General features: G+C 41.5%; 1 protein-coding gene and 1 pseudogene across 1 annotated transcript; one reads left to right on the plus strand and one right to left on the minus strand.

Annotated features, from left to right (window-relative positions):
* Positions 1-2,763: 2,763 nt before the first annotated feature.
* Positions 2,764-3,608, minus strand: LOC115735732 (annotated as a pseudogene).
* A 6,716-nt stretch (positions 3,609-10,324) lies between these two features.
* On the plus strand, positions 10,325-13,013 carry LOC115735874 (subtilisin-like protease SBT1.6). The gene is made up of 2 exons (XM_030667303.2): positions 10,325-10,993; positions 11,096-13,013. The coding sequence occupies exons 1-2, from the start codon at positions 10,380-10,382 to the stop codon at positions 12,798-12,800; spliced, it is 2,319 nt and encodes a 772-aa protein (XP_030523163.1). The 5' UTR covers positions 10,325-10,379; the 3' UTR covers positions 12,801-13,013.
* The last annotated feature ends 2,381 nt before the right edge of the window (positions 13,014-15,394 follow it).

Raw genomic sequence — 15,394 nt, forward strand, 5'->3', positions numbered from 1 at the left:
ATACCCGTGACAAATTTACCATAAAATAAATTTTTTAACCACCAAAAATATTAAAATAGTACTTTTGTGACAAATTTACCCTAAGCTAAATTTTTTGACCAAGAAAAACCCCAAGTTGAGGTACAAATTTACTCTCCGTTAAATAGAACTAATACCACGAAAAATCTCAAATTGATAAATCTGTGATAAACATGGGGTAAAAATCCCAAACTGGTAAGCCCATGAAGCGCCACATGCTATCCAACATAGCAATTTGAGAGTTAGATTTAATGAAAACTTACGGAGGGTAAATTTATCACAAGTATACCAGTTTGAGGTTTTTAGTTTTCCGTGGTATTAACCCTTGATATTTTTATCTTTTGGATTTTATGTTTAGGGAAAGCAATTATAAGACTGCGAATTATTGGCCGAGATGACAAGAAAAGCATCGTCTTGGGACCGAAAATGATGATCGATGATTGAGGTGAAAACCCATCTACCAACAAGGCCCATCCATACCCAAAAAACGATCATAGGACGAGGATGGGCCCATCACCAAGGACATTCCCATCATCGCACCAACTTACTATAATGATGATCACCAAAATTAGGAGGAAAATCAGAAAAAAAATGAAAAAAATAAATAAAAGTCGCCCCTCGAAGTAATCGATAATAGGCGTATCGTGACATAACAATTCATGCGTGTTCGAAATTGCACATGCATAATTGTTTCTTTATTTTTAATCAAAAATGGACATATCGTGACGTAACAATTCAAATAACTTATCTCGAGCTCAGGGCAATCAAATTTTTTTCGATGCTATGTTTTATATTTATTTATTCTCTTCATATCTTAATTCTTTCACTTTTTCACTAGGAAATCAAGCACACATCTAGTCATTATTAAGACCTACATTTTTTAATCACGAGAAAGTCGCATTTTAACTGCGTGCATTCCGGCAAATCATGTCGAACTTTGATTGCTCCATGCAGCATTCGACACCAACTCAACTACCAAATCATGTCGGAAAACTAGTCAAAATTCAACCTTAGAGACATAGTCCAAAGAGGGAGATTTACTGAAATCAATGCGTGTTTCGCGCATATGCCCAAATTAAATACAGGAGACCTATCAATGATCTCCATCGTTGTCACCGGTAATTAACCACCTTCTTATGTTGTCGACCCGCACATTGGAGCCAAAAGATTACTCGATAACTAGAGAAACTAACAGTCACCCATGTTCGATTTCGATACTTCAGGCGTGATAAAAAAATCGATGCGTTTGCATTACTCTGGCCTTGACAAAGTAAAAAGATTATCGAAAAATGAGTCCCATCGTTTAAAAATGCACCGTCTTCATTTTATAATTTCGTTGTTGGTTAGTTTTAATACATGAAACGCGGTTCCTTCAAAGTACATGAAATATTGAAATTGTTTTTTTGGACATAAGCCAATCAAGATCAGCTATCCCTTTTCTGATATAATGAAAGCATGGTAGACAACTAGACATATTGTAAGACTTGTGGATTTCATACACATGACTCAATTGAATGAACGATATAATATATACTATATGAGTGTATAATTAAGGACATAAGTTTCCGAGTATGTTATATTTACTCAACATTATGGTCTCTTTAACGACAACTCTTCCTTGGTTTTCATTAAAATTTTACTTAGCACATGGTGTTTTCCCAGTTGAAGCTATAAGTAAATTTGAATCCTTGAAGGATGATTTCTGACCATGAGTAGCGAGAGAATGAAATGGAAAAGAAGAAAAAATTTTGAAAGCATTGATATACTCAAGAGTGGGGCAAGTAAAAGTTACACATTGGACCAAAACATCCCCTTTTTTCCAGAAAATTTACCCCAATACACTGGAAAATCATAACACACATCCCCCTTTGATTCCCCTCCAACAAGAAAGAGCCGCCAGCCTAGCCGTCGCGCAACCATCGTACGTAGTTGCTTTGAACCTGCCACTATCGTGTACCGTCCCGTGAACAGTCACACTGTTTTGATAGGACTCAACAATTAATTTATATTACAATTGCACAAAATAAAAATATTGTTGATAAATGCGCCTAATAATCGAGCCAAAATGTGGGGGTCATGGTGGTGAGTTGCTGTGTTAGTCTCTCCCGAGGAATAACCGAGGTGCGCGTAAGCTGGCCCGGACACCTTGGTTATAAAATAATAATAATAATAATGATCGTGCCAAAATCGTGTAATTCTTCGTGCATCCGCATGTGTCACGTACCAGAAGTTCCGTGAACCAACTTGCCCGACCACATAGCCCGGAAGAACAACAAGAATTGAAGTGTCTGTAGGACTCAAAAGTTAATTCATAATTGTAATTGCAAAAAATAAACATAATAATAAAATATTATTAACAAGTGCGTCTAATAATAGTGCTAAAATTGTGCAATTATTCGCGCACCCAAACGTGTCACGGACCGAATGTTCCGTGAGCCAACCGCTGGACCACATAGCCCGCAAGAACAACAAGACTTGAAATGTCAGTAGGACTTAATAGTTAACTTATTATTATAGTTGCAAAATATAAAAATAAAAATAAAATTGACAAGTGTGCCTAATAATAGTGCCAAAATTGTGCAATTATTTGCGTACTCACACGTGTCACGGACCAGAGGTAGACTAAAAACGTCGGTAGGTCGCCGCACGGTTCAATCCCAAGAATCAGCCCATGACATATGTGGGTATAGTGAGTTCTAGCCCACTTGCCCATTTCTCTATTTGAAAAACTATAATAGCCTTTACCTAATAAAGTGTCTTGCACTCTCCCATCTTTCTTATGTAGGATAAGGAAAATGCACTTTTGTGTAAACAAACATCAACAAAATGAACTTCCCAAATGACCGAAATCATAGCAATCACCTTGACGCCATCCATCCTCTCCCTAAAGAACGTGGCCGCAAGAAACGGGCATAATCGGCAACCCCATTGCATCATTTGAGTTTGAGAACAGAGACGAAAACTCAAATATCAACCGACCGAGCCGAGCGTGAACCCTTGCCAAGAAATTATCATCCTGACCAAGTTCATCACATAGCTCACCTTCACAAGCTCATAACCATTCATCTCTCTCCCCACATGCTCCCACTCACCACTTGCAAAAAATCCACCATAATAATCACATTGGACGGTGAAGATTGGTACACAACCATGTCCAAAATTGCCCCAACCGTCTCCTTCTCTATGACCCTCATGAAAAAAAGTTCGGTAAGGGATAGAACAAGTCGGTAATCAGTTGAGGCCCCGATGGTGCACACAAGCTCTAGTGCATATTTTTCACTAGAAACCCCATGCGTCCTTCTGAATTTGATTTGAACACATGGAGGGTTGAGAAGATTGTGAGGAGGACTAGGGAGTTGGTGATGTAGGGGATGAACTTTTGGGCATTTAAAAACAAAGAGAAGAGGGCATTGAAGGCTAACAAGACTTGAAGTGTGACTCAATAGTTAGTTTATTATTATAATTACAAAAAATAAAAATAGAATATTATTCACAAGTGGGCCTAATAATAGTGCCAAAATCGTGCAATTATTCGCGCACCCACACGTGTTACGGACCGGAGGTTCCATGAGCCAACCACCCGACCACATAGCCCGAAAGAATGTCAGTACGACTCAACAGTTAATTTTGTTATTTAATTATAGAAAAAAAACAAAACAAAATATTATTGATAAGTGCGACTAATAATCGTGCAATTAGTCGCGCACACCCGTGTTTCGATAAGTCGGCCCGTGACACATACGGCATAGTGGGGTCTAGCCCATTTATCCATTTCTCTATTTTTAGTAGATTCTCTATGCATGTTGGTTATTTTTCCCCCTTCTTTAGTGCCCATTTCAATTCGATTCATCATTTTTCCTCTAATCGATGCATAAATTTAATCATCTGGATCTCCAACACACTTATATACATATGCTTTTTACAAAACAAGATAGAGCACAGAAGAGTGGGGAGAGAAATGAATATATGCATGATGGTTATTCTTCCTTTTTCTTTGGTACCAATTTCAATTCGATTCACCAATTTTCTTCTAATAATCGATGCATAAATTTAACCATCTGGATCTTCAACACATATATAAACATATGCTTTACAAAATAAGACAGAACAAAAAAGAGTATGGAGAGACATGAATATATGCACGGTGATTATTCTTCCCCCTTCTTTAGTGCCAATTTCAATTCGATTCATCATTTTTCTTCTAATGATCGATGCATAAATCTAACTATCTGAATCTTCGACACACATATACATATGCTTTAATAAACAAGAAAGAACACACAATTTGATTCATCATTTTTATTCAAACGAATTATGCATAAATTTAACCATAGGGATTTTCAACACACATATGTACATATGCTTTTTAAAAAATAAGACAGAACACAGAAGATTAGGGAGAGAAATGAATATATGCACGACGGTTATTTTTCCCCTTCTTTGGTGCATGTCACGACCCTCTCAACGAGCAGAGCCGAGGAGTTTAGGGGTGATTACCATGCCCAAAGATCCGTGGTGATCCATAGGTCGGTTTGGACTCTCCCAAGTCCTCACCTCTCGCGACGGTGGGATTTAAAGACGGTTTCGACCTTAATGTGGTCGGGTGACATGTGTATAAGTATACATGCTTTGGAGTTGCCACCGATATTTAGGAAAGATAGATCGGAAATCTCGTCGGGCGGTGGGAGAAGCCATACGACTCAAACGAAATCAGAGATTTGAAAACGGGAACTTAGTTACGCCAATATTTCCATTGACGCATTTTCGATACCTAAGTTGAATGTTATTTTTATTATAAATTTTTACGATCGGCGCTAACATGGACATTTTTAAATGTTATTTTAACAATTATTTATTTTTATTATAAATTTTTGTTCTTTTCTTTTCTTTTCTTCATTTGTTTTGACTAAGGGCCAGCAAGGGCTATAGGTGAGGGGTGATGGGCCGCACGAGCCTTCATCCTAACGGTTGATGAGGGCGTGGCGACCCTCGCCTAGACCTTGCAACGGCTGTGACGTCCTTGCCCACAGTTGGCCACCCTCGCTGGCCCACAACAAAAAATAAAAGAAGTAAAGCACATAAAAGGGAAAAAAAAGAACCAAAAAAATTATAAAAATATTTAAAATATTATTAAAAATGTCCGTGTCGGCGTCGATCGTATCGCGTAGGACGGCCGGCTTCCACGTCAGCAAACAAATTTTTTATCCTACAACAAAATACAATGGGCTGAATTCACTCAACTAGTGTCAGTACACAAAGGTTTGTGATTGAATTGATCTAATTGAAAGGTTTATAATTGAATTGGTACTAATTCAATATGTGCACTTTCCGCCGGTCACTGATTTTCAACAATTTGAAACTTTATCAAGCCAAAGAACAAGCAACACAAGGAAATCATCATTAAAAGCATATAGAAGCAGGTCGTTTGAGCCATTTCCTAGCCCTAAATCGATGATTTGAGGCTAATCAGGTTTCATTCGAAAACCTCGAACTCATATTTCATTGCAAATAAAAAAAATTGCAGGTCATCTGATCGGTGATGCCATGGGTGAGAGGAAAAAGTATAGTACTGCCGCGAAAGACGGCAAGAATCGAGAAATAGACATTGAATATGCTTAAAACATATCCACGTATTGATTCAGCGTACGAAATATGTTGCCGGAGTCACTCAAGCGATTTTTTTCCCCCCAACAACAGTCAACCTATTTACGAACATACAAGAGCATTCAAATCCTAACCAAACTCTTTCACAAAGTTGTTTTATGATATTTTGCCCTATAAAACTTCTTAGAGAAGCAAAATTGTTTGGACATGAGCGTTATAATTGCTTGATTTTCATGTAATTTGGTATACAGGATATCATTGTCGAAGTGGATTGCCGGATCAATGATCGCACGATCGGAATAGGCTGAGTGAACGTCAAGTTGTTTTTAATCTGGAATACTTAAAACTTTCACAAACCTATAACTATTGACATGCCAAAGTGCGGTCAACGAATGCACCCTCGACAAATTCTCTCAAGGCAAACACTTGTAAACAAGAACCTTACATAATTTCTGAAGGTAGGAAGCTACGATTTAAGTTGGAGCATAATCATGTATCATAGGTTACTAAAGTATATTTGGTTGACATTAGAACATCGTAACCTAAAACACTTGAAAACGAAATACAATGATTGAACCAAACAAAAGGACTAACTTCTCCGGTCGAAACACCTCCTTTTAATAATCCAAATCCAGAATTTTTCAGAAAGTTCTTGTGGATGCGAGTGCTGAATAAGCTATTGGGACTAGGAGACGAACAAGGCTAAAATCCATCCAACAACTTCTTCCACCTATTTAAGATTGTTTCTCAAGTCTCTGCCAGTTCCGCCGCAGATAAACCTTGATTTAAATCTCCTAAGTTATAAGGTAAAACTACGTATAATCTCATTTGCTTCCATGGTCGCATGCTCAGGCTCGGGGCTTCGACCTCAAATTGGAGTCTGTCCGCATGTGGTGTTTGCTTGGACAAGTTGGGTTATGGCGGACGAGTCTGGGGGTGGCGGGGGCTATGGTCTGATGATGTTCATCGTATTGTGGACGAGTTCGGTTCGGAATTCTTGGAGGGATGATTTCTGATCATAAGTGGCAAAAGAATGAACTGGACAAGAATTTATCTTTTTTTGAAAGCATTGATATACCCAGGAGTGAGGCAGGTAACAGTTACCCGTTGGACCAAAACATCCCCTTTTTTCCAGAAAATTTACCTCGAACAACCTGGAAATCAATTCACATCCAAAACCATGTACTAATCATCGTCATCTCCTTTTTCTTTTCAATTAAAGAGCAAGGTCAAAGCAATTTTCCACGTCGAACTTTGTAAGAAAATTAGAAATTGAGGCTCAAAAACATAGGCACCGTCCCCTTTTTTGTTTTGCCCATTCTCCGTCAATTGCGCCAACTTTAGGCCGGAATTCCTTCGCCCTTTTGGCCCATTCATAATTTGATACTATCGGACAACAGTGCATGATCCCACGATCATCATTCCACGTGCCGGAACTTCTGCATCATGCGGGCATCTAACCGTCCAGTAATTGTGGGCCAGCCTCCCACATGGGTCACTGCCGTTGGATCAAAAGCTAAAAGGTCGCGGTTCCAGTTGTGCCAATCATCTACGTGGGGCCTGAAAAGCAGGAGGAAAAAGCCTCTCAACAAAACTCATCAGCCCGTCAAGTTGTTCCCCGCTTTTTCTCACAAAAAGTGAAAAGATGATGATAATGACAATAGTGGTAATGATAGCAATAATAATAATAAGAATTAATAAAATGAAAAACTCAAAATTAATACACTAATAATAAATTTATTATAAATTATTTTTTTGACTACAAAAATCTCAAATTGGTACAGCTTATGACAAATTTATTCCAAACTATTTAAACCCTAAACCGATACATCCGTGGCAAATTAACCCTAAACTAATTTTTTTGACCACAAAAATCTCAAACCGGTACACCTGTAATAAATTTATCTCCCGTTAAATTAGGTTAATACCACGAAAATTTCAAAACCGATACACATGTGACAAATAGAGGGTAAAAACTCCAAATTGATATACCCATCAATTACCACGTGTCATACAACTTAATACTTTAACGGTTAGATTTAATGAAAACTAACATAAAGTAAATTTATCACGGATGTATCAGTTTGGAGTAAATTTATTACAAGTGTATCGGTTTTAAATTTTTTGTGTTAAAAAAAATAGTTTTTGGTAAATTTATCACGAGTGTATCAATTTGGGATTTTTCGTAATATTAACCCTAATAATAATGACTATGTTAATGGTGTCTCGTGTACTATTTATTTGCCACTGAAATGTGAAAAAAAAATTCACGATTCATGAAGCATATAATTCAATTCTTAAAAGCAGTAATTAAATATACAGCATGACGTAAAGCGACCGTCGAACGATTATCAAGTATTAATAAAGAAAAGAGTTCTGGAGAACTTGATAGAAGTGGTTTAAATGACTGCGATTCGACAAAAAAGAAAAAGAAAAAAGGAGACGAGTCCATTCTAAGTCGGTTCATCTCGCCATCAAACAAAGAACGTGTTAGCATACTAACAGCAAACAATTAGCAGCTTAGAAAGTACCATGAAAGATCATTGACTAAGTCCAATGTCGGTATGTACAGACAATTATCTTAGAGGACTCCGTTTGAGTGGTGGAACGGTTGATTTACCATATCACGACATCTTGTCCTAAAAGAAATCTTGAAAGTCTGTGCTAGCCACACTAAAGAGGGAGTCTTAACTCTATTTACCTGAACAGAATTTGCACTCGTCAATATCAATCAAGCCGAAGTGCTGAATACCCAAAAATGTTGAGTAAGAGAAATGTGCAAGTACAATTTGGTTTCGGATGTTCAAGGTGGTATATGAGTAATTTGTGCCATCCCCAAATAGAAACCAAACTATGATCGAGCAAGGAAGTGAATCAAGATCAACGTTGTATTTCGATATTTTTCATAATTTATATTATCTACAAGGATCAGATCGGCCTCTTCCAGTCCTTTTTGTAAAGGTTACAAAGCTACCCTTAGGATTTCTTGAAGTCAAATTTAAGTTTTGTTGGAGATTGGGTCTCGGGGCTCAATTTTATTTTTCTTTTTTTACCCATCTATGTTTTTTTTATTTTTCAATAGATGTAAATTGTTATTAATAATGAATTTTTCTTCAGAATACCAATTTTTCTAAGAGATTCAAACCATTGATTCTAATAAGATAGTTTTCAAATCATTCCATTTTTGCGAAGTAAACTCGCCAATTAAGAAAACTTTTCTACATAGAATCGCCTATTATTTACGATGCCCAACCAATGAATCTAGAGTTTTTGTTGATGAAAAGACACCCAACAAGATAAAAATAAAATATAAAAAGCCACGATTGTAAGTGAAATCAAGTTGCAAATTGAACTTTGAAGATAAAATTAAGGATAAATGCAGGACAAATATATCATAAGTCTTAAAAATCATCACGAAAGTGTAGTTGAGTCTTAAAACTTTTAAGAAATGCAATCAAGTCCTAAAAATTATCAAATTAATGCAATTAAGTCCTTCCGTCAATACTGTCAATTTGCCTAACACAAAAATGCCGACCTAACATTTTTTTAATTAATTTTTCTCTCCCTAAACAAATGCGAGTACATTCAAGAGTTTTCGAGCATGCTCTTTGGCCATATTCACTAAGGAGCGTTTTTAGCGATTTTTTTTCTTTTGAAGAAACGGAATACAAAAGTAAGTTTCTCCATTTAAAATTTTTACCCGTTAACTGTTAAGTATGGTTAAGAAAAAAAAAATCCTTTATGGATTAATAAGAAACTTCGAAAAGAAAGAATGAAGAAAGACGGACAGTTAAAATCCCGTAGAAGGGCCCCGCGAAGAAGATATTTTTAACAAAAGGGATATTATTTATAGTACAGGAAGGGGCCCGAGAGGGTACGGTGGGGACCACGCGCCTGTTAGGCACGTGACCGGAAGCTGAGAGGAAGAGGGCTTGCTGGTAATTTTCGGCCGTTAGGCACCGCATGAGAGCTTCATGGATGCGCGAATTTAACATTTGATCGGTCAAATCTGCGTGAACATGGAATTCAAAGCAACCACCACCACCCCCTTCTTTTGTTTCCCACCTTTTTGAAGTTGTTGCGTCTTTCAAACAGCATGCACGATTGCACCCTACAATAAACCAACCGTTATTTATTGCATTTTCAAGCAATAAAAAAGAAAGGAATAAAACTATCCCGAATACTCTGATTTTCACGACGTTGCCGATCAAACGAGATGACGGAATATGCTCAGGCGTCTATAATCGGGAAACCCCCACATTTGATTCTCGAATTCAGATTCGGCGTGGGTGGAAGCGCTCGATTGGAAGGTGCAAAGATTTCGCAATCTCAACAATGAAAAGGGCCTTTGGAATCAAAATTGAATTGAAAGATGGGGAAAAGAAAATCCATGAGTGGGGTCCCATGGGAGCAGACAAAAGAAAATAAAATAAAAAAAAGATGAAAAAGAGGGGTTGAAATATCAAAGAGGGCCCGCAGATAGTTAGGCTGACTCACCCGTGGAGCCATTTTGATCCTAAGCGACAAAACCATATCCTCCCCGACTCCCCCAGACAAACATTAATTTAATCGAATTAACCTATCATAAACAAAAACAAAAACAAAAACAATACAATATTATTTCTAAAGATAAAAATTAGCTAATTTTAGAAAATGTATCTAAGACAATAATTCTCCTTATATCACTCCCATTCGCTGTCGGCACTTCACTCACTCACTCACTCACTCCCACTCCACTCTCTCTCTCTCTCTCTCTGATGGCTTCTTCGCTCTTCTTGGCTCTCTCCCTGTCCTCCTTCTTCTACCTCTTCTCCGTCCACTGCTCCTCCGATGAGACGGCGGCGACCTACATCGTCCGCGTGGACTCCACCTCCAAGCCCTCCATCTTCCCCACCCACTACCACTGGTACTCCTCCGAGTTCGCCGACCCGGCCCGGATCCTCCACACCTACGACACCGTCTTCCACGGCTTCTCCGCCACCCTCACCCAGCCCCAGGCCTCCGCCCTCCTCCGCCACCCCAGCGTCCTCGCCGCCTTCGAGGACCGCCGCCGCCACCTCCACACCACCCGCTCCCCCCAGTTCCTGGGCCTCCGGAACCAGCGCGGCCTCTGGTCCGATTCCGACTACGGGTCCGACATGGTCATCGGCGTCTTCGACACGGGGATCTCCCCCGAGCGGCGCAGCTTCTCGGACCGCAATCTCGGGCCCGTGCCGAAACGCTGGAAGGGCGTTTGCGAGGCGGGTGTCCGGTTCTCTTCCAGGAACTGTAATCGGAAGATCGTCGGAGCGAGATTTTTCTCTAAAGGGAACGAGGCCTCCGGAAGATCTGCCGGTCCGGCGATTGGCATCAACGAGACGGTCGAGTTCAGGTGATTCATCTGATATAATTGGCAGCTCTTGAGCTGATTCAGTCCTACACTGTGCAAAACTGAGTTGATTTTAGTACCTTTTTTGTGAATGTTCTAATACAGGTCGCCCAGAGATGCCGACGGGCACGGCACGCACACGGCGTCGACGGCTGCTGGAAGATACACGTTCCAAGCTTCAATGGCCGGTTACGCTTTCGGGATCGCGAAGGGGGTCGCGCCGAAAGCACGGATTGCGTCCTACAAGGTTTGTTGGAAGGATTCTGGTTGTTTTGATTCTGATATCCTCGCGGCCTTCGACGCGGCCGTCAAGGACGGTGTTGACGTGATATCAATCTCGATCGGTGGTGGAGACGGAGTCTCCTCGCCGTACTATCTAGACCCTATCGCAATCGGGTCGTATGGGGCCGTTGCAAATGGGGTCTTCGTCTCGTCCTCGGCGGGCAATGACGGGCCGAACGGGATGTCGGTGACAAACCTCGCCCCGTGGCTGACCACGGTGGGTGCTGGCACAATCGACCGGAACTTCCCGGCCGACGTGACACTCGGCAACGGAGTCAGGCTATCCGGCGTGTCCCTGTATTCTGGACCGTCCTTGGAGGGCAAAATGTATCCCCTGGTCTATCCTGGCAAATCAGGGGTTTTATCTGTTTCCCTGTGTATGGAGAATTCTCTTGATCCGAATCTCGTGAAGGGCAAGATCGTAATTTGCGACCGTGGCAGCAGTGCCCGGGTCTCGAAAGGCCTGGTGGTGCAGAAAGCCGGTGGCGTCGGCATGATTCTCGCGAATGGAATGTCTAATGGTGAAGGCTTAGTTGGTGATGCTCATGTCATTCCCACTGCTGCACTCGGTGCTAACGAGGGTGATGCAGTGAAGTCCTATATTTTGTCGACTGCGAACCCGACTGCAACCATCGATTTCCGCGGTACCCAGATCGGGATCAAGCCAGCTCCAGTAGTGGCCTCATTCTCGGGTCGAGGCCCGAACGGGCTAAACCCGGAAATCCTGAAACCAGACTTGATTGCCCCCGGGGTGAACATTTTGGCAGCTTGGACAGACGCAGTGGGTCCGACTGGGTTGGCCTCAGACAAGAGGAGGACCGAGTTTAACATCCTGTCAGGGACTTCGATGGCTTGTCCCCACGTGAGTGGCGCCGCTGCGTTGCTCAAGTCGGCGCACCCAGATTGGAGCCCTGCCATGATCCGATCGGCAATGATGACCACGGCCAATTTGATTGATAACAGGAACCAGCTGATCAGTGATGAATCCACTGGGAAGCCTGCGAGCCCTTACGATTTCGGTGCAGGGCATCTAGATCTTGATCTCGCTATGGACCCGGGACTAGTCTATGACATTACTAACGATGACTATGTGAGCTTCTTGTGCGGGATCAGTTACTCCAACAAGGTCATTCAGGTGATCACTCGATCGCCGGCGAATTGCCCTGCCAAGAAGAAGCCCTTACCAGAGAACCTGAATTACCCGTCGATATCCGCCCTTTTCTCGACATCGTCAGCCGGGGTCCAGAGCAAGACGTTCATCAGGACTGCGACAAATGTCGGCCAACCGAACGCAGTCTACCAGGTGAAGGTCGAGTCGGCGCCTAAAGGGGTCACCATAAGCGTGAAGCCGGCCAAGCTGGTGTTCACAGAGGCCGTCAAGAAGTGGAGCTACACGGTGACTGTGACGGCTGATACCCGGAACTTGGAGCTCGGGGACTCCGGCGCGGCCTTCGGGTCGCTTTCTTGGTCCGACGGGAAGCACGTGGTGAGGAGCCCCATCGTGGTTACGGAAATAACCATGATGTGAACGGTTAGGCTTGCAGATTCGCTGCTCTGATCAAATGGCGGTTCTTGATCAGGAGATGGGTTTTAGCTTTATGTTATATAGTTGGGGAAGAGTTGCTTAGGGAAAATCAAGTGTGAAGTAAGAGCGAGGAGAACGTATTTCAAGCGTAGGGATTGGGCTCTCTTTGTGTCGTAGTCTTTAACATATGCAAGTTGAAGTTTTTTTCCTGCTTAACTGCAGACTTTCTTTTCACTCTGATGATGCACATGCTCTTACTTCTCAGTAACGTCATGTAAAAACAGTCAGATTGCGAAGGAGGCTTGAACTGATTCGAGCAGAAGTGATCTTGTCGCACTTTTCCTTCTTGTTTTATTTCCTCCTAATTTGAGCACAAGCACTTTTGATAAGCGTGTGGAGCAAACCTCAAATCCGAAACATTCTCGTATAATAATACAGATGGAAACGGATTTGTTAAATGATTTTGAATTCCGGTTGATGTCCCACTGTCGGGTGTGGAACAATGGTCCGCTGACTCGGGAGGAGAAAAGATTCACTAGCCGTTGAGAGAGAGAGAGAGAGAGAGTCGGTTGTCTGGTCGGATTGCGAAAACCCACCGACTGCCCTTTCTTCTTCATTTTCCCGTATCCTCTCGCTATTTTTAATGACGGGAATCAAATCTAGAAAGACGATTCAAAACATAAAAAAATTTGGAAAAATTTCCCGGAAAAAAGCCCTGAGGTTCGTTCAGTTCTGGTACGATAAAAATTGTTTGTAAAGAAGGCAACTCCTCTTCACGTTCTCCGTAGAAGTAAGTTTTCCAGGTATATGAAGTTTACTAGATCATGCTCACCAAGAGCGACCGACGATGGGTCCCGCGTGTGCTGAAGCAAGATGATGATGATGATGATGGAAATGGCAGGATCTTCTTGGCCTTAGCCCTTTTTCGTCGCCATGCCTAATCAGAGCTATAGCATTAAAGCGACCGAGACCTCCCCTCCCTAGCAAAATGCAATAACTCGCGTTCCATCCACCAATCCTTCAAGGCTGGAAAGGTATACGCGATTGACGTAATTTCGCCAAATGCACGAGTGGTTAGGCTCTTTTCCATTCGCCAAAATTTAAAACGACAGGTGTGTTATCACATGTGCTTACCCGATTTAAATGATAATGTTGACCGTTCTTCCCTCGAGAAGAAAAATATTTAAGACTTATAAGATACTAATCATAGAATCTGTTGATACTATATCAAATATTTCTTTTAACATTATAAAGTTAAAAGAATCAATCGAGAGAGAGACTGATCATTTTAGGTCAAGTTGGATTCCCGCGTGGCTTGCACAATCTTGCATTCTTAGATCGAAATTTGATTCTCTTGTTTGAGTGGGGAGGCCAATTTCACTTGGCACAATTCTCTGACGTAATCAGCCTTATCTCCAATCTTTCAACCTATTTATTCTGAGCGAGCGCAAGATCATTAGTGAAATCAAATCTTTTGTCCATTATTACTTGAAGCAATATAGTGTTGTGCATTGTTAATTCGGAACGCTCACATGCTAACTATTGTTATTCAGGAGAATTCACCCCCATGCATTGTCGGAAACACGTATACAAATAATTCGCCACTTGAATTTTATGCTGTGTGATGAATTTGAAGCTGCACATGTATTTCCAAAGGCTCGAAATCATGTGGAATCCATCATGACCTGGTATTCGTCGCAAAGGATTCTGCAACTAGTGATCTTGTGCCAACATATGCCTCCACGGCAGCTCCTCCAGCATCAGGAGCAGAAATCGCATTGAAGGATCGTCGCTACGTCGATGACTAGAGCGAACAGATACTACTATGAAGGGTCAAAGTCGCAGAGAGAAGGAGAAGAGGCAGAGAAGACCACCTGGTTCCCTGAGGACAGAACAATCCAACCAGCTCAAGTGATTTCATGATCAACACAATACTGAGCCAGAGACATTTCCAGTATGACGCTAGACAAATCCGATATCCTCATAACTCACTATATCCACCAGAAGAACGCTCGTTCCGGGGTCCACTGCAAATGCAATGCGCCTAGATCTGGCAATTCAACCGATGAGTTTTGATCCACTCCTTCGGCTTTAATGCTGCTCCTAGTTTATAGCGAATCGATCTGGGAAAGAAGTTATGGAATTAAAGCCGCAGTGGTACCCACCAAGACAATACTATATCAAACTCAATCATCATCATCATCTGATATGGAATACCCTCTTTCTCCTTCAGACTATCACAGCTCTACTTAGCGGACGCTTTGCTCTGTAAGGAGAAGTTTTAACTTCAAGGCATCCTCCTACATCAGGATAAATTCCAAATGGATTTCCACCATTTTCTCTAAATGTAGTCCCCAGTTCTGACAAATGAACGATGCCCGAGTGTCTCAAGTGCCCTACTCCGTCTTTAGGTTGAACGCCTTACTTCCCGGTTGGACAAATGCTTCTCCACGAGAGATGTCATGTCAGAGGAACATGGTTCCTGCTTCAGGTTTGAGATGTTACGCTGCTATATAATTGTCATCTAGGTGAATATCACCAATCAACTCTTCTGAGTGAACATAGTTTTGTCGAACCAACTGGGAGCAACAGGCCAG

Source organism: Rhodamnia argentea, chromosome 11 (genome assembly GCF_020921035.1).
Source record: "Rhodamnia argentea isolate NSW1041297 chromosome 11, ASM2092103v1, whole genome shotgun sequence".
Taxonomy (NCBI): Eukaryota; Viridiplantae; Streptophyta; class Magnoliopsida; order Myrtales; family Myrtaceae; genus Rhodamnia; species Rhodamnia argentea.